The sequence below is a fragment of the Pogona vitticeps genome, chromosome 4, assembly GCF_051106095.1.
Source record: "Pogona vitticeps strain Pit_001003342236 chromosome 4, PviZW2.1, whole genome shotgun sequence".
Taxonomy (NCBI): Eukaryota; Metazoa; Chordata; class Lepidosauria; order Squamata; family Agamidae; genus Pogona; species Pogona vitticeps.
Window position 1 is genome coordinate 2,200,054 of NC_135786.1, and position 24,939 is coordinate 2,224,992.

Here is a 24,939-nt window from a genome sequence, read left to right on the forward strand (position 1 = left end):
AAAGCGCATTTTGATAGACATTTTTCAAGTATAACTCCAGTTCAAACTCTTTTAAAATGATATATTTTTTTAAAGTAACTTTCCAAGTCCTGGTCATAATGTAGGCAGTCTGGACAGCTTTTGTGCAAAGAACTGCAGAGGTAGTCCATCTTGCCCTTTGCCTCAGGCAGCAAAATACCTTGGGTCAGCCCTGCATGCCCCCTTGTGTTTCAAGAGCAAGGGAACAGCTGGATCTGATTCAGAAACATCAGCCTCAGCCTTCTGTTTCCTTGAACGACCGTCAACCGAGAGGACAGGAAGGGACCCTTCCTGGTTCCTTTCCTGCTATTCAGCACAGCCTGAAAGGTAGCTTTTTGAACTACAAATCCCAACATCCCTCGACCAGCATGGCCACCATCTGTGCTACAACAGCTGGGCAGTTCTGGGAGCTGTATTCAAAAAAGTAACTTTCCCAACCTCTGGGGTCCAAGGTTCCCAAGGCTCCTGTATAATCCCTTTCATCATCAGGTCACTGTGTCCTGTAGCCACAGCCTCTCTTTGAGTCCATCTGATTCTTCTACTGGAAGAGCAGGCCAGCTGGATGGTCTCTTGACAGCTCAGTGGTCTGCAAGCAAGAATCAACCTTTGATAGCATCCAGCCCAGAGCCACCAGAAGGTGAGCGAGTCTGTTCCATACTAATTGTACTCGGCAGCTCTTGAACACGGGACCAGCACAGAGAGGTTTCAACTCCAAGGAGGACATTCTGAAGAAGCAGTCAGAAGACCTTTGGGAGAGTAAGAGCTACCTGGCAGGGCTGTTGACACGTCTTTGGGTCTGAGTCCCAAGTCTTTGGTACCAAGTCTGAGTCCCTATTAAAAATACAGTAAGTGTTTTACCTCAGATTTGGATTAACAATCAGCCTGAAGAAAACACAATTCATGGGCCAGGGTGTGGACTCACCTCCCTCTATTACCATCTCCATGCAAGAATTGGAGGTTGTTCGTGACTTTGTGTACCTTGGCTGATCTCTGACACTCTCTCCTTAGATGTTGAGCTGGATAAACGCATTGGGAAAGCAGCTACCATGTTCTCTAGACTCACAAAGAGAGTGTGGCTCAGTAGAAAGTAGACGGCATATACCAAGATCCAGGTCTATAGAGCCTGTGTCCTGAGCACACTCCTATACTGCAGCGAGTCCTGGACCCTTTGTGCACAGCAGGAGAGGAAGTGGTCCTCACCCGACCAGATAGGCGGGATATAAATTAAATAAATAAATACATAATAAATAAAGCTGAACACCTTCCATATGCGTTGACTCATAACGCATTCTTGGTATCACCGGGCAGGACAAAGTTCCAAATAGAGTAGTCCTAGAACGAGCTGGAATTTTCAGCATGCATACATTACTGAAACAGCGACGTCTACGCTGGCTTGGGCACGTTGTGAGAATGGCTGATGGTCGGATTCCAAAGGATCTCCTATATGGAGAATTAGTGCAGGGAAATCACCCCAGAGGGAGACCACAGCTGCGATACAAGGACATCTGCAAGCGGGATCTGAAGGCCTTAGGAATGGACCTCAACAGATGGGGAACCTTGACATCTGAGCGTTCAGCCTGGAGGCAGGCGGTGCATCATGGCCTCTCCCATTTTGAAGACTGAAGGATGCCTAATCTTTACTTCAGAAAATAGAGAGAGGGTCGGTGGGTGGGTTCCAAGTTGTGAGTCAAGTCTGAGTAATTGGGGGGGGGTGAATCGAGTCTGAGTCGAGCCACTGGTGTGACTTAAGTCCAACTTGATAGCAGATCCCATGACGTGTCCCCCCTCCCTGCTATTCCTCAGCACAGCCGTCTGCCTTGGAGAGAGGCTGGCTCTCCTTCCTTGGGAGTCACTAAACATAATTTAGATAGCTACCATCAGGGATGCATTAGCTGCGTTTTTTCCTACTTTGACAGCAGAAGGCTGGAATAGATGGCCCTTGGGGTTTCCTTCTCAGCTCTGTGGTTCCATGATGTGACACTTGTTTCATCTCTCTAGAAGCCCTGAAGTTTGCTGAGCACAGGGGTTGGTTTGTTTTTTGCTTGCTTTTTTAAAAAAATTGTTAAACTACAACATAAACATAAAATACATAAAGGACAATAAAGGAAGAAGACGAATAAAGATAGAGGAAGAAGAGAATTACTGTAAAAGGTCCCGACTAGGGTGGTGGGGAACATAGTCGATTTGTATTTTCGTTTATGTATTTTAGCTTGTTTGTGGTTTTTTTTAAGTAAAAAGCAACACCTCCCTACATGCTCGAAAAAATTGTGCCAGAGAGGGTGAATATGTTCAATGCCTGTAGACTGAACATGTTAATGGGGAAAAACAGAATATTGCAGGGGACCGGGGAAGGAGTAGGGGTTGTGGGAAGCATGGAATGCCCATCTACAGGACGGAACATCTGGACAGCGTGATTCTGTTGCTGTTTCCACATGAGTTGTCTATACAATAAAAATAAAGACAAACAAAATATGTGTGATGTGTCTTCATTACAGCTCCCAGATTGTGATGTCCAGGCGGCATGGATGCTGTTGAGATCCCATGACTGTTCTTCAGATGACCAAGTTGTTTGTTTTTATACACTAATTAATTTTAATCTGTAAGACCTGATCTATCCACTATTTGCAGTATCACTTTTGTCACCAGGTGGCAGACTATGCCATTTGGATAGCTCCCTGGACCGGAGAGCCGAAGAATATTTCCGAAACTCTTGCCCTCCTTGACTCAGGCTGTCTTGACTCAACAAAACACCTCCACCTGGGTGTGTTCCTGGATCCAGCTCTCTTTTGGGATGCCCAGATTGTTCAGGTCAGCTTTTAATCAGCAGAGGCGTATCACCCAACTCCACCCCTACATAGATGAGGCAGCCCCCAGGATTCTGGTGCATGTGTTGGTGATCACTATGATAGACTACTGTAGCACCTTCTACATGGGGCTGCCCTTGAGGTTGCCCAGAAATCAGAGTAGGTTCAAAATGCAGCCACCGGGCTGGTGGCAGGTGTGAGTAAATTTGATCAGGGCTTGCCTACCCTGGTTACCTGTGACATCCCAGAAATCCTGACCAGCAGAGGTGGTGGTGAAGGCTTCTGGGAGTTGTAGTCCAAGAACATATGGAGGCCCAAGGTTGGGGACCACTGTGTTAGACACCCAGAGTTGTGCTTTGCATGAATGGAGTGGTGTATAAATTTATAAAATAAAATAAAAAGGTGTCAACCCCGGCACGATTTCTCGCTTCTGGGCAAACCAAGGAGCTCTCTTTGTTCCTATTGGTGTCACCACCATAGTTCACGCACACTGTCCCATTCAAAATTAATCTTCTTGCCCTGTCAGAACCGAATACCCATAACACCCAGGCAAAGACAGCCAAGCCTGGAAGGAGTGACCAATTGTTCAAATTGACTCAGACAACTTATTGGATGCTTCTAATCCTGAAAACTTGTTGTGACAAACGGGCAGCTGTCATCACATTGGCCAGTCTGAGGTCCCTTGTCTTAGCACCCGAGGATGAGACAAACAGAGGCTGATGCCCCTAGTCTGGCATCTACAGCGGTGGTTCTCAGCCTTTGGAACTCCAGGAGGCCTGGACTCCAACTCCCAGGATCCTTCACCATGGTCTAGAGCAGTGGTCCCCAACCTTGGGCCTTCAGATGTTCTTAGACTTCAACTCCCAGAAATCCTGGCCAGCAGAGGTGGCGGTGAAGGCTTCTGGGAGGTGTAGTCCAAGAACATCTGGAGGCCCAAGGTTGGGGACCACTGGTCTAGGCTGTCAGCTGGGTCTTCAGGGAAGTGAAGTCCAAAACATCTACTGGGCCAAAGACTGAGTAGCCCTAGCCTTCCAGTATCACCCACTCACTGGGTGGCAGACATCCCTAAGCACAGCACAACTATTATTCAAGACAAAAGCAGCCACTTTTTTAAAAAAGCCAACAAAAACACAACCAGTGAAGGCTGCTGTAGAGTGGCTATAGGATGATGCAGGGCAGTGGCCAAGAGTCTGAACTCTCCAGGGCAGTAACTTTCGAGAGAGGTAGTGGTTTCCTTGAGAAAGCTTCTGTTCCCCAGGCTTTTCATCTGGCACCAACTAGACCCCAGCAACCATCTCCAGGCGTGGGGAGATCCTGCCTTCTTCCATGACCCATAGCTCTCTGGTCCATCAATGGAGACCGATTCTGTGTCAGCTTCTTGGAATCTGGTGGAAAGATCAAGGACCAGAAATGAGGGTCCCCTTCTAATAGGATGGTTATAGGGGAACTGTGCCTCCTTCTTCCCAGGAGTAACTGAACAATTTGTCAGGAAAAGCACCCATTTTGCCAAATGGTCCTCCTCACATACACTTTGGTGATCCTTTATCATCCCAGCCCCCCCAACACACAGCCTAGATCCCACAAAGTCTGAGCTTCTATGCAGGACCTGTCAGCAGAGAGGTTCTTGTTTCTGGGGGACTAATTCATGTCCCCCCCCAACCTCCTCTCAGCATTTGGTGGCAAGGCGAATGACCAGATTTCACTAAACGCCATGAACACATCCTGAGGATGCTTGCTTTTCATGGAGCCTCAGGGTTTGTGGATGGTTTTTCAGCTGCAGCCATGTTGAGTGGGCGGATGAAGGAGGATTATATGTTCCCTGCTCTCTGTCAAGAATTTTAGTGAATTGACAGCCAATAACCCTGGGGTGTGGGAGGTACAGCCCGCAGTGTTATGGGGTGGGCGGGGTGGGCAAGTGGGCTTCTACAAAGGATCTACATCTGTTCTGCTTGTCCTCTGCTTCTGGTGGGAAGCAACAAAGTATTCAAAAGGCCAGTTTATCCTGGACGGATTTCAAGGTTCCAAGAACAGCTTATCAGCTAAATCAACAATCCTGGGCGTGAGGTTCTCCTCCGGCAACAAGGCTCTTTTAAATACTGCCATTGTGCCAGCTGCGTAATGAAACCCACAACTTTGCAGGCTCAAAAGAAGGCCCGCAAGGCACACAAGGATGACTTCACAACTGGGTATCATATTATCAGGGGCTTTGATCCCCATTGGGCTTTCAGCCAAATCAGCTTAAGGAGACAAGAAGCCAAAACCAGCAAGGTTTTGATAAAGGTCATTGGGTTGGTGACAAGCCTGGTTAGCTAATGGGATAATGCCCTTCATGACAAAGAGGCTCTCTTCTCTTCCCCATCCTTCTCGGGTGACCTTTTCAAGGTAGTTGGAGATCTTCCCTGTTTGAAAAAAAAGCAATTGAACCGATGCAGAAGCTTCCAGAAAAGGTCTGCAAAGAACAGTGGGGAGTGGTCTTGGATCACAGTCCAGAATCAGAGCTCACAAAGGAATTTATCAGTTTGTTTGTTTGTTTGTTTATCCTGCTCTTGTATTGCCTAGTTAGTGCAAAGCACTGCTCCGAGCAGTTGACAGCAAATGCATCAAATGTGCTACTACTATGACTGCTACTACTACTGTATTACTACTACTACCACCACCAACAGCAACAACAGCAACAACAGAAAAATCAATAAAACAGCATGAATCAAACACAGTGGTTTGGGTCTCTGGCTGCAGAGCCCGAGACTGGGGGTCCAGTGCCCCAGTGGGCCTCCTTGAGAGAGTCAATGGTCCGGAGAATCCCGTACAACAATGCAATGCTAAAATCACGAGCTTATGAGATTACTTGGGCAGCAGGAATAGTCAGACCACAAGGCAAATTTCACAAGTCTTTAGAAAGAGAAAAGAGCAATGGAGGGGAAGGATTGTAGGAAGGCACTCGTGAGCAAACGGGGCAGTAGGACCTGCTGCAAAAAATAGCAGGCAAGTATCTGAGAGTGGGTTACAGCAAAAGTGTAGACTCCATTAGCAGGCATTCCCCAAGTTTATCAGCTAAGAATCAATGAAAGTAAGGGTAGTCATGTTGGTATAGAATCACAGAATCAAGGGATCGTTGAGCTGGAAGGGGCCTCGAAGGCCATCAAGTCCAATCCCTTGCTCAAAGCAGGAATCCAAATCAAAGCAGATCTTGTGCAGGTTTCTCTTAAATGCATCCAGTGTCGGAGTACCTTCCAAAGTCATTGGCTCCATTATCATACTGCTCTAACAGTAAAGATGTTTTTTCCAGATATTCAGCCTAAATCTAGCTTCCTGGAGCTTGAGTCCCATGCACAGGCACCTGAAGGTACGTTTCCCTGGAAATCCTGGCTGGTGCTTTTCTCCAAACCCAAAAGGTAAAAGCCCTTTTCACTCCTTTTATGTCTTGCCCTTCTGACTAGCTTGTCATGCTCTCCCTGAATGGGACTGGAGCAAAGACTTCGCTTTGCTGCATCGTATCCCTTGACATGGTTTTTCCAGGAGCGATGTACGGAAGTGAGAGCTGGACCATAAAGAAGGCTGATTGTGAAAGAACTGATGCTTTCGAATTGTGGTGCTGGAGGAGGCTCTTGAGAGTCCCCTGGACTGAAAGGAGAGCAAACCTATCCATTTTGAAGGAAATCAACCCTGAGTGCTCCCTGGAAGGACAGATCCTGAAGCTGAGGCTCCAGTACTTTGGCCATCTCATAAGAAGAGAAAAAGACCCCTAATGTTGGGAAAATGTGAAGGCAAGAGGAGAACGGGACGATAGAGGACAAGATGTTTGGACATTCTCATTGAAGCAACCAACATGAATTTGGCCCAGGAGGCAGTGGAAGACAGGAGGGCCTGGCATGCTCTGGTCCATGGGGTCACAAAGAGTCGGGGATGACTTAACAACTAAACAACACTCCCTTGACAGTTTTCAGGAGACCCTTTGCTCAGTAAATGTATCCAGAGACCTTTTCAAAGGTAACCTTATCAGAATACCAGCTAATGGCAGGTAGTATGAAGGGGCGTGAGAATATTGCTGTTCCATACAAGTGCCTGCCTGCTTTGAAAGCAGAAGACTCAATGAAGACTTGGCTGATTTAGTTGCTGCTTTCCTTGAGCATAAAACTTGCCAGGCAAGAGCCAATGAGCCTCTAAAGGCTAAACCATATGTTACAGATCACCTTGCATTAGAGGGTTGTGTTGTGTTGTGTTTAGTCGTTTAGTCGTGTCCGACTTTTCGTGACCCCATGGACCAGAGCACGCCAGGCCCTCCTGTCTTCTACTGCCTCCCGGAGTTGTGTCAGGTTCATGTTGGTTGCTTCACAGACACTGTCCAGCCATCTCATCCTCTGTCATCCCCTTCTCCTCTTGCCATCACACTTTCCCAACATCAGGGTCTTTTCCAGGGAGTCTTTTCTTCTCATTAGATGGCCAAAGTACTGGAGCCTCAGCTTCAGGATCTGTCCCTCCAGTGAGCACTCAGGGTTGATTTCCTTTAGAACTGATAGGTTTGTTCTCCTTGCAGTCCAGGGGATTCTCAAGAGCCTCCTCCAGCACCACAATTCAAAGGCATCAATTCTTCAGCGGTCTGCTTTCTTTATGGTCCAGCTCTCACTTCCATACATCACGACAGGAAAAACCATAGCTTTGACTATTCGGACTTTTGTTGGCAAGGTGATGTCTCTGCTTTTCAAGATGCTGTGCAGATTTGTCATCGCTTTCCTCCCAAGAAGAAGGCGCCTTTTAATTTCAGGGCTGCTGTCTCCATCTGCAGTGATCATGGAGCCCAGGAAGATAAAATTTGACACTGCCTCCATATCTTCCCCTTCTATTTCCCAGGAGGTGATGGGACCAGTGGCCATGATCTTAGTTTTTTTGATGTTGAGTTTCAGACCGTTTTTTGCACTCTCCTCTTTCACTCTCATTACAAGGTTCTTTAATTCCTCCTCACTTTCTGCCATCAGAGTGGTATCATCTGCATATCGGAGGTTGTTGATATTTCTTCCGGCAATCTTAATTCCGGCTTGGGTTTCTTCCAGTCCAGCCTTCCGCATGATGTATTCTGCATATAAGTTAAATAAGCTGGGGGACAATATACAGCCTTGCCGTACTCCTTTCCCAATTTTGAACCACTCAGTTGTTCCATGACCAGTTCTGACTGTTGCTTCCTGTCCCACATATAGGTTTCTCAGGAGACAGATAAAGTGGTCAGGCACTCCCATTTCTTTAAGAACTTGCCATAGTTTGCTGTGGTCCACACAGTCAAAGGCTTTCGCATAGTCAATGAAGCAGAAGTAGATATTTTTCTGGAACTCTCTGGCTTTCTCCATAATCCAGCGCAAGTTAGCAATTTGGTCTCGAGTTCCTCTGCCTCTTCCCATTAGAGGGAGGAATCCCTTAACTGCAGAAGGCATCTGAGCATCACAATGGGAGTTTTCTTATTCCCTCACGTCTTGCAAATGATGTTGCTGTGTTTTGGGACTGGTCTCTGAGGCCCTGCATTCTTAGGCTCAAAAGACTCTACCAAAGGATGTGTCCAGGACAGAAATGAAAAACCAGCTGCAAGGTTGGGTGCTCTATACTGTGCATTGTTTGCTTGGGTTTTCCAGGATAAAGTGTGTGGTGTTTGTGGTGAACTGAGGGAGAGGGGAAAGAAGAACCTCCAAGAATTTGAACTACTGAGGCGCCTCTCAGCCCTCTGCTCCGACTGGCAGCTCCTGTGGGCTCAGTTTGGGGTAAGGAGCTCCATTGTTCAGAGGCCATGCCCAGGAGGCAGACAGTTCCAGAAAGGGGTGCCAGGTTTAGGCCCTGAGATTTCAGAGTACAGGGTACGTTCCCAGGTCTTCCCAGGCACTTTGACTACTCTATAGGTGGCCCAGATTTTTAGGGTGGGCGGTGACCCTCCTGGCTCAGGCCATAAGCCATCCCTCCTGCCTTCTCTGTCACTCCTGACTCACCATCCTGCCATCCTGGGAGGTACGGAAAAGCTTTCCACAGACATGGCTTTCAACAATGGGTACCGCTGGCTGTTCTTAGCATTGCAGCCGTAACACCACCAGATCTCCTACCCATCGCTATTTTAAAAACCCTGTTGCCCTGTCTGGTCTTTCATTTCCCCATGGTCAAAACCTGCATGCTGCCCCTTTGAGCTTCCACCAGAGCACCCACCTTCCCCAGGTATTTAGTCCAGAGCAACGCCTTCCCCGTATTATACACCCCTTGAGTTGGCACAGCTCCCCTTCTTTCTGGCCAGATTTTGGAACTCTTCCATTTTAGAATACATCTCCCATGGTCCCCCCAGAGGACCATGGGAGTTGTCCTTCGAGCCAGTAACTTGTCCAAGCTCTCTCTGTTTCTGGCTTATCTGGGTTCTGCTTTCCGGAGCAGCTGGTCCCGTGGGCCAGCCCAGGAGGGCTCGCTCTTCTGGACACCTGTCTTTAGCCTTCAGCCCAGCCCCTTTGGATCCCAGAATTGTTTTGGGGTGTCAGAGGCAACCCTGATCTCCCGTTCACATTTGCGATCAGCCATGTGAACGTTTGTTTAAAAAAAGAAAAGAAAAATGCAGAATCAGAAGCATTTATTGAAGAAAGATGAAAAACAGCCAAATCTGTTGCCAGGCGGTAATGATTGATGGGACCCCAAGGGGCCACCTTTTCTCAGGTAAGTAAGGAATGCTCAAGTGGTGTTCACGGCCCCTGTGAGCAAGATCCCGGCTGAGCTTCTAGCCTTGTGCAGGTGCTGTTTTTTCCCTTAGTTTGGGCAGGATTCCAATGTTTGGGCAGCAAAGCTGAGGGGCAGGTGCACCGAGCGTGGCCTCTTGCTTCCCCGTCTCAATAGTGGTGTTTTTTCTGGATATGGCTGAATTTGTCTGCCAGAGCAACAAGGTCCATAGGCAAATCCTTGGGAGTCACATCGAAGGCCAGAGCATCCTGCAAAAAGGCACGACCAGAAAGGTTAATGCTCTGGGAGACCCCGGGACCTTTTTCAGCACCAGCCCTCAAGAATTGTGGGGGGGGGGAGAGGCAAGGCGGGGTAGGTGGGGAACATCCAAAACAGGGAGCAGTCTGGGAATTTTGGTAAACCAACCTGGAGGGCGAGACAGCGGGTGGAAAGCTGCCCTTTCCACCAACGCCACTGGGAGAGCCCGGGGCCGAGCTAGCCCTTACAGATAACCCATTGTTTGAGCCAAAAATCACATCATTGTTCCGGAGATGACCCATCACAAAATAAAGCAAGGCAGTAGAATAAGACCGTCGTAGGTCTTTCAGCACTTCCAGACGTCTGTCCCTAAATGACAGGCGATCTCTAATAAAGAAAGAATGATTCAGTCTTCCGTGGCCAGCGTTGCCAAGGGCTTACATCTGAGTGTTATTGAGCCAGATTTGAGCAGGACTGAGAAGGCCCCGATCCGGGCTTCCTTCGTCTCTAGAGTCTCAAACCTGAACCCTCTCGTTAAGGTCTGCAAATTTTCAACGGAAGCAATGCCATCGCCCTTAGGCTGAGCTCACTATGGTTTACCTCTTCTCTTCAATCTGCTGGCCAGGAAGGTGCTAACAAGTATTTGCTTATTTATTTAAAATGGTTTTTTTTTACCCCGCCTTTCTCCTTCGAAGGACCCAAGGTGGCTTACACCCTTAAAAGACAATATTTCAACCGAAAAACTGTAAATAGATAAGTACAAAAGAGGGTCAAATAAATGCCACGCTAAAGAATGGTAGACATTTTCATATGGTACAGCGGGAATCCGGTACCAGGGACTTTATTCTGTCCCTTAGGCTCTTTAATATCTCTATGGAGCCACTAGATAAGGTATTCAGAGGTTTCAGAGCTGGTACCTCCCGTATACGGACAACATCCCACTCATTTTTCCCCTACAGAGTCCGGGGAGGATGTGCAGGTGCTCAGTCTGTCCGGCCCTTTGAGAAGCTAGATAAGAAACTGAATCCGAACAGGATGGAGACCCTGTGTTTTGGTGGTTCCTGTGAACATCGTGGTTTGGGAGGTGACCTAGGCACACATTCCAGAAGACCAGCTACTCGTCTCGGGGTCTCCTAGACCCACCTCTGTCACCAGCAGCTCGAAGGATCCGAGCGCTTGGAACCAGCTTCAGTTCATTCCGTCCTCCGGAATGGAAGCAATCCAGCCACAGTTATTCACGTAGTAATCACCCTCCTTAGGTTACTGCAGTGAACTCTGTCCTTGAAGATGATATCAATGCTGTGGCAAGTGCAATATGTGGCCGCTAAACTACTGGCAGGAGCACCTTTCAAAACATGTATAAAGTGTGCTGCTTAAATACCACCCTGTAGTGCTTAAAGCTCTCTCTGAGTAGTTTGCAATTTAATTAGGTAGGCAGCCCATTGCCCCCACCTGCACCTCTGAGAGCTGGGAACTCAGTTCACCAACTTCAGAAGGATGGAAGGTCGAGTCAACTTTGAGCTGGCTAACGGAGCCTTTTGGGATTCAACGCAGCTCACGAGCAGAGTCTTCACTGCAGTACTGCAGCTTTGACCACAGTGCCACGAGCTTCAGTTCCAAAATAACGACACTGGCTGCCAATATGCTTCCGATCTGAGTTCAAGATGTTGGTGAAGACTTCGATAGCCCTAACTAGCTTGGGACAGAGGCATCTGAGGGAGGGAATGCTTCCCATATACATCTGTCCAGTTGCTCCGCTCTCCTCAGAGGGTCCCCCTCTGTCCCCTGCCGTTGAAAGTGACGGGAGAAAGGTTTTCGTAGCTCTAATATCCCAGTTCTAGGAAGTCCTTGCCATGAATCCATTCCAGTTCCCTTTTTTTGGACAATATTAGTGACAGGTAGGGCTTTGACGGTAAGGACATAGCGTAGTGCAAGCTGGGTGGTGCACCAAGAGAACTCTTGGCTTGGTTTCCAGACTGTGTAGTTTATATTTTCACCTGCCAAGCTGTTCCAAGCTGCCTAAACATAGCTGGATCATTTTAAATTATTTTACCGTGGTTTTACTGATTGCGCCCTAACCCAGAGACCGGTCAGAATAGGATGGATTTGAATCTATATTTAACCAATGTGTCGACAAAGCTCTGTGTAGCCTCTCCTTTGAACCTGGAGGAACAAATCGGGGTAAGCAGGGCGAGGTTTTGCAAACTGACCTTGACGCTCGTGATGGACGTTTCACACTCAGAATAGGTCGCCCCCATCATGTTGGGGAGAGCCATCTTATTGTCAGCCATTATCTCTGGAAGAGGGAAGTGGAAAGAGCTGTCTTTAGAGCAGGCTTCACCTCACCCTTCCTTCTCAGCCACTGAGTGTAAGAACACCCTCCTCTCTACGTACGCACCGCATACAAACAGAAACAAGCACCCACCGAGGAGTCTCCCACAGTTGCTTCATGCCAAGATGGCAGGAATCTCAGCCAGGAAAGCTCTAATGTCAAAGCCCAGAGCTTCTCCTCACACAGCATAATGACAGGGATCAGCTGTCTAGCTCAGTACTGTCAGTACTGGGAGGCATTGGGGGGATGGAGCAACGGCAATCAACTGGGAATCACAGTCACGGAGTTGGAAGGGGCCTCAGAGGCCATTGAGTCCAACTCCATCCAGATCCAAGCAGATCTGACAGACGGTTGTATCATTTTCTCTTGAATGCCTCCAGTGTTGGAGCACTCACCATCAATCAAGATCTTGGGTTCCATTGTCACGCTGCTCTAACAGTTAAGAGGTTTTTCCTGATATTCAGCCTAAATCTGGCTTCCTGCAGCATGAGCCCATTTTGTCATGAGTCCTGCACTCTACAATGATGGAGAACGGATCCTGCCCCTCTTCTTTATGACTACCTTTCAAGTATTTAAAGAGTGCTCTCCTATCTCCCCTCAGTCTTCTTCTCTCTAGACTAACCATGCCCAGTTTTTTTCAGTTTTAACTTATAAGGCTTGGTTTCCAGTCCTCTGATCATCCCTGTCACCCTCCTCTGATCTTACTCCAGTTTATCGACTTCTTTCTTAAATGTGACATCAGAAGTGGACACAGGACTCTCCAGATTAGGCCCAGCGAGTTCTGAATAGAGGGGAGGTAGTATTTCATGGGATTTGGGGATTACATGTCTGTTAATACAGCCTAAAATAGTATTTGCTTTTTTTGCAGCCCCCTTGCCGTGTTGGCTCATAATCAGTTTTTGATCTACAAAAATTCCTTCTCTCTCATAGTACTATTGAGTCAAGTACCCCCCCATCTTGTAACTGTGTGTGTTTGTTTGTTTTCTCTCCTAGGTGTAGGACCCCACACTTATCCCAGTTGAATTTCATTCTGTTGTTTTCAGCCCAGTGCTCCAGCCTATCAAGGTATTTTTGGATTTGGTTCCCATCTTCCAAGGTATTAGTTATTCCACCCAATTTCGTGTCACCTGCAAATTGGATAAATACACCTTGCAGCTCCTCATCCAAGTCGTTAATAAAAATGCTGAAGAGCACGGGGTTGAGGACAGACCCCTGGGGTACCCCACTTGCTATCTCCCCCCAGTTTGAGAAGGAACAATTCATAAGCACTCTCTGATTCTGCAACCATCTGTATCTCCCAAACCTCTTTAGTCTGCTAATCAGAATATCATGGGGCAGTTTGTCAAGGGCTTTGCTGAAGTCAAGATAGATTATATCTACATCATTCCCCCACTCTGCCAGGGAGGTTACCCGATCAAGCCAAGGAAAATGACTCTCGTAAGCATTTCTAAAAATGGTTTTCAAAACAGCTGGCTGTGTCATGGACCATTTACACCATGCAACATCACTTACTGTTGACATTTGGCAGGCAGACACCGCTTACAATATCTTCCATGTATCCCTTCAGTGCTTCTACCTAGAAGAAGAGGCCAAACCTTCATTACCATCCGGACATAACCTGCACATGAAATTGATGTGTTGTCCTTATGGCTTGTTTGTTTGTTGTGGGTTTTTTTAATTTTAAGGCTAACATTTGACAACTGCTTTTGCAACTCTGGATTCTTCCGAAAGCTGCTCAACCTACAAAGCCTCCTTCTGCTGCATTTTCCTTATCAAATTCTGTGTAGCTGTTGCAGATGGCAGACCACTGGATCCATAACTCCTCTTGGCAGTGAAAGGATTCTTGTCCTGAAATGCCCTTTCCCCACCTGGCTCTCTGAGAAATACTCCCGGGTGTGAAGACAGTTGTGAAAGGCACTCTGTCTGGGCTGGGACCTTGTCCGAAGAGTGACATCTTCTTGGCCACAGTGTCTTCCACGGCTTTGCATCTTTCTAGCTGCAGGGTTGGGATTTTGGCTCTGAGCCCTGGTGCAATGAATGGCTCCCTCTCTAAGCACTCTGAGCCCTACTGGTCTTGTTCCTTGGGGGTATCAGCAAATAAACTGGGAATCTGCTTTGTGTCCCACCACTGAGATCCTGAGCACCTTCGGTGGTGGTGGTAGGACAGGAAAGAGAAGCCCTATTCATATGTGCTCAAAGCATGTGAAGGCCACATGGGATGAGGGCAGAACGTTAGCTTCCAACACGGAAAGACAGCCTTCTAAACAGGAGGCTACTCTATCTACCTATAGCCTTGCCGGTACCCCAGTTTGGGGAGAAGGTCCGGCTCATGTGGAGGGGCTTCCTAGAGTGCCTCCCCTTCTTCAGACTGTTGTCGTCCCCTAATTAATGGGTTGTGGGTGGAACTCTTCCTCCCTCTCCTTGCAGGTGGGCTCCATGTGCTTAGGTCAAGGTAAACCTTCCCCTTGACGATTGAGTCTAATTGTGCCCAGCTCAGAGGTCTAGTTGTGTCCAACTCAACCAGCTCATCCCTGTTTGGAAGCCGAAGAGCTGGCATTTGTCCATAGACACTTTCTGTGGTCACATGGCCAGCATGACTAGACATGGAACGCCATTAATTTCCCACCAAGGTGGTACCAATTCATCCATTTGCATGCTTTCAAACGGCTAGGTGGGCACGAGCTTGGACAAGCCACGGCTGCTCAGCCCGTTGCACGGATTCGAACTGCTGACCTTTTGATCGACAGCCCAGTGGCTCAGCGGTTTAACCCTCAGCGCCACCTTCGTCCTCCTCCATGTGCATAAAGTCCACCTAAACACAGTTCCTTTCAGCACCAGGGTATGCGCTATGATCGGTACTATCTCTCTGCTCTGCACCCCGTCGTCAAGGAGGAACTTTCCTGTTACTTGTGATCTTAAACACTTTCTAAGTGTTGTCCCGGAGCAAACCTGTAACTTTCCTCATGCTGTTTCTGTCCATTCCAGCAACACACATAATGGCATGTCCTGGAACACATGCCAGAGGAGATTTTAAAAGGTTCAGGCGGTGATCCAGTACAACATGTGCCTGCTGGTGGAATTCCCACTCCTAGTTCCACCTGTTTCCGGTGAAGGAACATTTCACTAGGTTACGCTGAATATTTGGAGAAGAATATCCTTCCTAGGACAAGTTTGCCATTCAGATATATGCTCAGAATCTCTTTGCCGTTTGTACTTGAGCTGGAAAGGAAGGGACACAACATCCCTGTAAAACAGCACCAGAAGTGGAAGTCCAAAGCAAAATAATCCTTGCTGGGACAAGGAGGAGTGAACAATCCTCCAGGGTCGCCGTGCAAGACCATGGAGGGCGGTGCTCCTGGCAGACATCTCAAGGTCTGAAATCCTTAAACGTAGGTGCCAACATAATTCAACATGGATCTTAAAGGTTGTATCTTAAAGGAACCTGAAACTTACATCAGCCTCATCCACCGATGGGGAAAAATCACGGGCATCACTGGTTCTGCAAGATAAAGGAGGAGGAGGAGGAGAAAGTGGCCGGTGGAAGTCTATGCAGGTCAGTTTGTCCACCCCCTCTGGCCCCCCACCGTCCCATTCTACCCCTAGGAAGCCTTCCTTGAACATTCAGGGGTTTCCCACAGTGACGGCCTCCTTTCTGGGCCTTCCTCAAAGGCTGCCTTTGTTTTTTAAAGAAGATCTCTCAAGCTTAGCCTCTTGGGCTCAGAGGGTCACACCTTACAGCACATGTGTGTGCTTTTTATTTTCCTGCCTCCTGTTACAACATTATCCCTCCAGGCTTGCAGAGCCCAAGTGCCAGAGACATCTGATGTGCAAACAAAGCCCTGCTCTCTCTCACACACACAGCTGATTGATGATCATGCACAAGGGAGCCAACCGTAGACTAAGACACTTAATAATAAGAAATGGCATCAACAGATAGGTTGGCTTCTCTCTTAAGGGCGTGTTGCTTCTAGATCCAGAATCGGCTGCTGGTCTTGGGGAGCACTTTGTCTTCCTTCCCAGCGAAATGGAAAGCCTAGGGATATGGGCCGTCGCATCTGCACTTCTTCCTCTCTGGAAGATCTCAGGGAGGCAAGGGAATGGCCAGGGAGGTTGTCCCAGGTCTTGGGGTCCCGAGTCGTCCAGCTTGGGTTCTGAGTCCCAAGTCTTGAGTCCAAGCCTGGTCCTTCCCCCCACCCCCCAAAGACTTGGGACTTGGGAGTCTAACGCAAAGACTTGGACTGCGCATGTGCCGGAACTGTGGGCCTGCTGCTGCTGTCACAGCCCAAGTTCCCTATGGGCCCGTCCCCACCAAGCAATCCCAAGCTCGCTCACTCTCTCTGTGTGCGCACGTGCAATACAAGATGTAAAAAGAGGGGACCCCTTTCTTTGGTCTCCACTGGCGAGATCAAGGTGGGTGGAAGATTGCACACACCCCTTCTCTGTGAATCCGACCCCTTTCTCTCTGCCCCCTCCTTCCCCCTGCCCAAAGGGGAGCACAGAGGACAGACAAGCAGACAGGGGTCGTTTAGGCCAGCGATGGGCTGCTTTTCCTCCCCCTTCTAGCTTGCCTCTCTCCCTCTTTGACCACTTCCGTCCCCTGCCCTTCCCAGCTGTCCTTGAGCCTAACCCCCCCCTTTTTTTCCTCCCAAACTCTGGCTTTGAACAAGCTTTGAACAGGAAGTTCACACAAAAGGGCATATCACATCTCCTTCCCGAGCTCCGCTGACCCTGTTTTGACCGCAGCAGCCCCACGCCAGAAGGGTCAATCTGGATCTCCACAAAGGGCAAGGACTCACATATGTTTTAAACACCCTGCGGCAGATTCGAGCGCATGCCTGACATTGCAGTGACTGCAAAACTGGGAATGCGGCGGGTTGCAAACCTGAATGCACACAAAGAGAGCTGACCAGGGAGGTTTGCAACCTGCGTGATTGCCTTAAAAATGTCATGTTTACCACTTGGATTTGGGCTCTGGGTGTCTGGATGCCCTCATATTAAAGAAAAGCTCTTGTTGCTTCACACATGCAAACATGCATATAAACAGGGCAGACAGCTTTTGCCTCTCACCACGGCCACGAGGCCGAAATGCTCAGTGTTTACAATCAGAAACACAGAGGAGGTCGGCTGTTGTTATAGGGGCTGGCATGGAAGAAGGAACAATAAGGACAGGCAGCCATATGCTCAAAGTGAGTCTGCTCCTCATTTCCAGTAGAATCCAATCCCAAATTGTGGTAATTGCTGGAGGGAGCAGTCTTTGGGGACCACTTTGCCTCCAATGGGCAATTAAAACCCAGTCCCCTTGGAAGCCCCTGCTGCTGATGGAGAGAAAAAAACGTGGCCTGTTAATGTGCAATAATGTTCTAGTTGGACTATCCACGGAGGTTTGGCTCTGGCAATTGCCGTTTCATCATTGCGGGTGCAATTTTTCACAACCTCATAAAAGGGTCTTAGACTTCATGTATGAAGACAGCCATAAACATGGAAGAAATCCGAAAGCCGCAATCTTTCGCTGACAAATTGTTTCACAAGGTGGTTAGAATCCAAAGTTTCTTACCTGACTTCATACACTTCGATTTTCAACTTTTCATCGTCCACGGCAAATTTGGTCAACCATTCGTGGGTCTGCAGATAAACAGCAGAAGAAAAATCCAATGAAAAGCAGGTGTCCTCTCCCCCGCCCGGGCCAAAAAATGACACGATTCTGATCTACCAAGCAGAAGGAACGAGAGCTGGCATTTTTCTCTGAGTTTGAACGGGCACCCGATGAGAACTGAGATGCAATTTGCTTTCTCAGAAAGATGGAAACTTCAACCTCTGATTTCAAACCTTTTGAGATGTGAGAGATTTTGGGTCGAAATGAGATGAGCGAGGGGGGGGGAAGGAAACCCCTTCCAATAATCCCCGCTTCCTGGTGTTCCAAGACAACCACCACCCAAGCCTTAGGAAGCCAGCATGAGGAGTTGAGTTGCGGGACTCACTGCAAAAAGTCAGACTTAAGTCACACCAGCAGCTCAAATCAGACTCAACTCGTCACTCAACCTACCCACCCCCTCCCTTTTTCCCTGGGGGGAAAAAGCTTGCTTTTAATAGGGACTCGGGTCTTGGGTCTCAGGACTAAAGACTCAAACTCAGACCCAAAGACATGCCAACATCCCTCTTAGGAAGGCAGGAGCGAAATGTCCTTCCCCACCTGTCCTGACAGAAGTTCCTGGAACAGAAGGGGGGGAAAAGCAGACCATGTTTCCCATCGCTGCCTCCTTTCCCCTGTGCCTTCTCTCCAAATCTGTCCTTCCAAATCACCTCTCTCCCTCTTTTTGGAGCAATCCATGCCCATGGCATTACCCTAAGCCACTGTTATCCCGAACTAGATTTCTAGGCTGGCCACTGAAGAGGACTGGCGGTTGCTTCCGAGGGTGACGTTTGCACTTTCCTTCACATCTAAGCACTTCTGATAAGCCCTTGATAGTTGCACGACCTGGCGTACATGAAAGATTATGAGCGGAATGCTAAAAGGTCTTGCCGCTTATCAACGCAGGGTGTCCTCTCTTGGTTGATGACTATATGGGCAGGATTGAGTCCAAAGATCTCCGTGTTGCTGAACCCGAGGCCAGTTTCATCACTGGGCCCATTGCACTCTGGATCGGCACAAGGGGACTCAAGGGTCTCTGGCATTATGTCTAGCCTTAGAGAGGAAGATAGACTTGGTGGCACAGCGGCCACGTGTGCCACCACCAGGAAGGGAAACAGCAGGTGATGTGGAAGAGCAACTGGCTCTTGTTAAGAGTGGCTGTTGTCATCGTTGTCCTTGTTGTCATCGTTGTCCTAGGCCTCCTCTTAGAGATGGAACAGGTGAAATCACCTGAAATGGCATAGAGCATGACGCCAGGGGCTACTTCCGACGGTGGGAGAGGTCATTGTACCTCACTAGGTAGCTACCACCCGCCTTAAGCTGGGCAGTCCCCCAGCCACTAACAGGGGACAGATTGCACTTGTTTGCAATGTGGAAGGGATGGTTACTCTCAAATCGGCCTTCTCAGCCACACTAGACACTGTTCCAAGTCCTCCAGTCAGAGCATGTTACCATAGTCTCCCAAGAATGAAGGAGGCCTAACTAACTTCTCACTGGAAGGAGAGATCCTGAAGCTGAGGCTTCAATACTCATGAGAAGAGAAGACTCCCTGGAAAAGACCCTGATGTTGGGAAAAAGTGAAGGCAAGAGGAGAAGGAGACGACAGAGGATGAGATGGTTGGACAGGGTCATCGAAGCGACCAACATGAGTTTGACCCAACTCCGGGAGGCAGTGGAAGACGGGAGGGCCTGGCGTGCTCTGGTCCATGGGGTCACGAAGGGTCGGACATGACCTTAAGGACTAAACGACAACAAAACTTCTCCAGATATCCCTGGCATGTACAGTGTCAGCATTGGCACTCCTAGAAGGGTTCATGCGTCAGAGATCTCTTTGGTAGCCTGTCTCTCAAAGAGCCATCTAACAAGGGTGGGCGTAGAAAAACTTGTACAACTCTTGGAGAATTGCACACACCACCACCAAAATGAACCTACGGTGATGCACCCATCCACCTCAGACTGGCCGACAAAGCTCAGCATCAGGATAACATCTGCCATGAGCAGCTAATCTATCCAGTTGTGATGTTTCTGTCATGCTTCCATTTCAAAAATGCCAAAGTGGTTTGCAGAACTGCAAAGTTAAAAAACCACAACGGCGGTAAAATCTGGGGAGGAAACCATGAAACGGTAGCGCATTTCTTGAAAACACCTGGAGTGTCCCAGAGCAGCGGACTAGGTCACAACCTGGCGGATGCCTAGCTGGACAAAGAAGGCTTCAGCTGGTGGTGGAAATACCCTCCTGTCAGTGGGAGACCATTGCACAAGCAGATCAACATGGAATCCTCAGGGCCGTTCCCTGAAGAAGGCCTTCTCGGCAGCTCCTCTGGACAGCACAGTACAATAACGTCCATCGAATTCCCCACCCCTGGCTTCTGCATCTTAGCAATGGAAGAACGGCTGGTCCTTTTATCTCTCCATCAGTCATGTGGTTCCACCGCATGTGGAGTTTCACGGGTGGAAGGAAAGGCGAGGAGCAAGGACGAGTGGCGCATCCACCAACAAGGAGTGACTAGCCACTAGGAAGAAGAAGTCTATTATTATAGGCTTACCATCTGGAAGGATAAGATAGACCTCCCAGTGTCATGAATTAGGATGTCGACCTTGGGAAAGATAACCAGAGAGCTCTTCCCTTCTGCCAAGGAAAACTTGGGAGGTTCTTCAGGACGTATTTCGACCTTCACTTTTCCCGAGGGAGGCAGCGTATCTTTAATCTGTGGGAAATGCAGTTAAGATCAAGGTTGTCAGTGCTGAGATAATAGCATTCCTATATGCACAAACACTGCGTTATCAGTGGGAGGGACGGCCTAACAGCTGAATGTGATTGTCTTCTGGCGCTAACCTGACTGGTAAAGTTCTTTTTCCCACCTTTGGGATTTGAGGCAAACCCCCATTCCCTCTTCCTGTTTGTTTGCTTGTTTCCATTGTTTTGTAGATAGTTCCTCTTCTTTCTCTCACCATCCTCCGAGCAGCAAACATGCAGGATCTCCTGCAAACTAGAGACTCAATTTTTCCTCTTTTTTCTTCTGACTGTAACTATAGATGGTAACTGTAAGTGAAGATACACTTTTTCCTACTTTATTTCCTTCTAGAGTGATTTTCTCCCCATACAAAATGCTAGTTTGTATGCAAAAGAAACCAAAGGGACGGGCAGGAGCTGAGCTCAATGGAGGAACCAACACAGAAGCAAAGCCGCAAACACTCCTTGGACATAGGAGTGTTTGTGGCTTTGGCACTCTTTGGCATAGAAAGTTTTTCCAACTTTCATTTTTCCTGACCAGGGAAGATTGGGGAAAGCTGAAGCCAAGCCCTGAGTGGCTGTAAGTATGCCCCAAAACTGGCTACAGTTTTCAGAGATTTTATGGGCTGGATTTGACCCCTGGAGAAACACAGGTTTTACTGCAATTCAAGAGCTTCTCTGCCATTTTATCCTGGCTTGCTCTCTCCAAAGGTTTTTTTCAAGGGTTTCTGTTGATTTCGGGTGAAGTGGTAAATGTGTTTGGTTTTCTCACTGAATTCACAGTTTAAAAGTCTGAGTCGGCAGGTGTCGCACCCAAGCCCCAAACCAAATGTGGTTTCCACAGAGGTTTCTGCCATTCCAGAGCCAACGTTCTGAATCTTCCTAGCTGGACAGGGACACGATCCCACCTTAGAATCCATTCAGCAATGTAAAAAGCAATGCCTTAAACAGTATCTCAAGGAAACACGGACGCGGTTCATACATCACGTGACTATCATGTGACGTTGTTGCCAAAAGCACATCTATGCTTTTTTGCAGGATCCATCTGTATTGTAGATCCACCCTTCGTTTCACCAGCATTCCGCCCCAAAATGCTATGGGCCCACTCACCGATGGCAGGATCTCTGCCAGCTTGTTCACTGTGAGGAGAGGACTCTGCAAAGAAAAGGGGGAAATGGAAGAAACCATCTGAGAATATAGGAAATTTAACCAGCAAAGGTCCGAGGCCAGCGTGAGATCAAGGGGTTTGCATCTACAACCCAGTTGCAAGTATTTCCAAAGTATTTGCTGCCTCGTTGCCCAACAGGTCTCTACTCAAACAACTTTGTGCACCTTAACAGCCCTTGGACCTTGTAGCCCTGTAGTTAGATTGCAGGACTGCAGCGAAGACTCCGCTCTCAACCTGAGTTCGATCCTAGTCTCAGGTAGTTGGCTCGAGGTTGACTCTGCCTTCCATCCTTCTGAGGTCAGTAACATTGACTGCCCTGCTAGCTGGGGGACAAGTTATGGTTTGCAATTACCGTATATTGTAAACCACCCCAAGAGTGTGTTAAGCACTATGGGGCCGTATATAAACATCACACTTTTTACTCATATTCGAAGAAAAACGGATATGGTGACAGACCTCAGGGATTGTTACTCACGTCGGCACCGGTGACTTCACAGCTGAAATCGTCTGTGAATAATTCCATCAGTGCATTGAGGATATTCACTGGCAGAATGATCTCATTAGAGCCCTCCTTTTTCTCCGGCAGGTCGTCAGAAAGTGGCGGCTCGTTGGAGATTTCCTTCTCTTTTCCATCTTTGTCATAGAATATAGGCTAAAAGGGGGAGAGGATGAATGTTGGCCTCAGGAATTTGAAAGCAACTCAAGAACAGCCCGGGTCGTTTTGCATACAACACGATGCAAGGCTTCTGTCAAATCTTCCATTCCCAACAAATGGTAAAAAGCGATTCACACTTACCCTCAAACATAGGCCTATCCATTCACCATCTAGATCAGGAACGCCATCCAGTTCATACTGCATTGTTCCGTGATCGCCGATTTCATTCACAACTAGGTGGGGAGGCAAAAGAATACAGAAGATTATTTCCAACCTCTTGCTTAGCAATGGACCACCGTTGATTCAGTGATCGCCCTCATGTCTAGTTTCGGGGGCTGCTTGGAGAGACGGGGATGAGTGACCTCGCTTGGAAACAGGATAGTGCTTCTGGGATGCACAGGGCTCATCTTTGATGTTATAAAGCCATTCTTCTCTTCGGAAGCTGGCGCCCTCGGAGGAAAATGTAGCATGTGGGTAAACCTGACTTTATTGCAGAATAAGAATGAGGTCAACAGAAGGCTTTGATGTCTCAACTTGATTGAAATAAACAGATAACCTCTTTCCAGAGCTGGGGAGCAGCAGACGTTTATTAGACAAAGCTGGAAGAGGATGCTGCCAAAGCTTGGCCGATCTCTGGAGCAGGGAGGTGGCCAGGGTAGTAGATATGATCATTCCTAAGACACTCGTGTGAGGATAGTGGAAATCTCAGAGCAGATCTGATGAAACACGAGCCAGAGGAGCTTCCTCCATGACTGTGGTGAGAGCAAATAAATGATTTTTCTCTTGCACAGAACTATCCCACAGAGCTCTCTCGTGTAGTCAAGGCCCTGTGGTATGATTCCAACAAGAAAAGGAAGCTCTCGACGGCCCCCTGTTAAAATTTTTGCACAGCACTTTGCAGGCAAAATCACTCGAAGCCATGCTCCCACAGATGCCGGTCCAGTGGGTGTAACTTGGGCCCCTCTTTGTCCTTTGAGAAAGGATAGGTGTCAGTTGTGTCATCTGACAGTGTGGCCAGGATCCCTGGAGCAGTGGCAACCGCCTCATGTGTGTATTGGACCGTGGCCCTTCCCACCTTGCCAAAGGAGCTAAAGGAGAATTGGCCGAGTGGTTTGAGGCAAGGTGAATGCTGTTGCCGACAGTACAGTGGAGGGACACAATTTTGCCGTGTTTTGAAGAATCCCTGACAACCCCAGAGTCTTCCATGCCCCCACAATTTTTGTGTTGTTTTTTAAAACAACAACAACAACAACAACAACAACAACAACAACAACAACAACAACAACAACAACAACAACAACAACAACAACAACAACAACAACAACAATATGGTCACTGGGGAAACTTCAGTTAAATTTTTTTAGTTCCACTGATTTTTCCAGTTTGCCAAAAATGCAGCCACTTCTACAGTCCATAACCACTGAACTCAAAAGCATGACATATGCAAATTAGCCTTCTGAAATAGGCAAATTTATCCTTGAGCTGCTGGCCATTTTGAAAAAATGGCCCTCAGGCCTGCTGTGATCCCTCTACTCAACAAGATGGAAGAATTCTTTGGAAGGCACTAATTAGTATTGATAATTAGATGGATCTGTTAAGTGTCCATTTTAAATGCAAGGAGAGCCAATCCCCATTACCACGATGATTTAATTGGGTCCCATTTAGTCTGATGTTCACTGCAACTGTTTTCATGATTACAAGGCTTTTCTGACCATTTAGCATGGAAACCAGAGAAGCACTCCGCTCGGAACAACGAGGAGATGAGAGGGGATCAGATCCTGGCACTGATAGCCAAGTGAGCAAAGCAAGGGGAACTCCTGCTTCAGTTTGTTTTCCCACACAGTGTGAGACTGCCAGTGAGGCATGAACAGTGCCAGAAAGAGAGCATGCACAGAGTTCATGGTGTGCCAGAGAGAGAGAGAGAGAGAGAGAGAGAGACAGACAGACAGACAGACAGACAGAGAGAGAGGAGGCATCTTTGCAGAGATGCAGAGGAGGAGAAAGCACAAGATTACTGCTCTCTCTCTCTGTTTTAACAGGCAGAGTTATTATAATGCAATGTATAGCAAGAGAAGCAGTTCAAGGTCTTGGAGAGAAGCCGTTCGAAAGGGGAACCCCACTCTGACAGGCAGGAGAAGGCTCGTGAGAGATCAAACCCCCCTCACCAAACATGTCCTCGATTCGTACAGCCATAATTGACACAACTTTGTCTGCTGCCGGGCACATCTGAAGGAAAGAGAAAAGGCCATCAGGATCAAAACAAGGCCAAAGCAGAGTCTACAACTGTTAGCCACAAACTTCTGTCCCTTTGTCCTAAGCTACACGAAGCTAGGTTTCGGTTGAATATCAGGAAAAAATTATTTATTTATTTATTTATTTATTTATTTAATTTATACCCCGCCTATCTGGCCCACCGGACCACTCTAGGCGGCTTCCAAATATAAAATCAAATAATAAAACATAGACAAATACATAATAATCAAACAAGAACAGCAGTAAAGATAAAAAGGAAAAGTAAGAAAAAATCAAGAGTTGGCTGGAAGGAAGGCCTGAATAAACAGCCATGTTTTTAATTGGGTTTTAAAGGTGCCCAGCGTGGGGGCCGCGCGAATTGCCGGAGGGAGATTGTTCCAGAGGCGAGGAGCCACCGCCGAGAAGGCCCGGTTTCGTGT

The 24,939-nt window shown here is 47.9% G+C and overlaps 1 protein-coding gene across 1 annotated transcript; it reads right to left on the bottom strand.

Moving 5' to 3' along the window:
• Positions 1–9,391: 9,391 nt before the first annotated feature.
• LOC110090904 (BPI fold-containing family B member 6) lies at positions 9,392–24,488 on the bottom strand. Its single transcript, XM_072996497.2, has 10 exons — positions 24,433–24,488; positions 22,409–22,500; positions 22,088–22,264; positions 21,555–21,599; positions 20,257–20,418; positions 17,636–17,703; positions 15,535–15,580; positions 13,594–13,657; positions 11,960–12,045; positions 9,392–9,760 (listed from the first exon to the last, which is right to left on the bottom strand). Exons 1-10 carry the CDS (start codon positions 24,458–24,460, stop codon positions 9,662–9,664), a joined length of 867 nt encoding a protein of 288 aa, XP_072852598.2. The 5' UTR covers positions 24,461–24,488; the 3' UTR covers positions 9,392–9,661.
• Between the last annotated feature and the right edge of the window lie 451 nt (positions 24,489–24,939).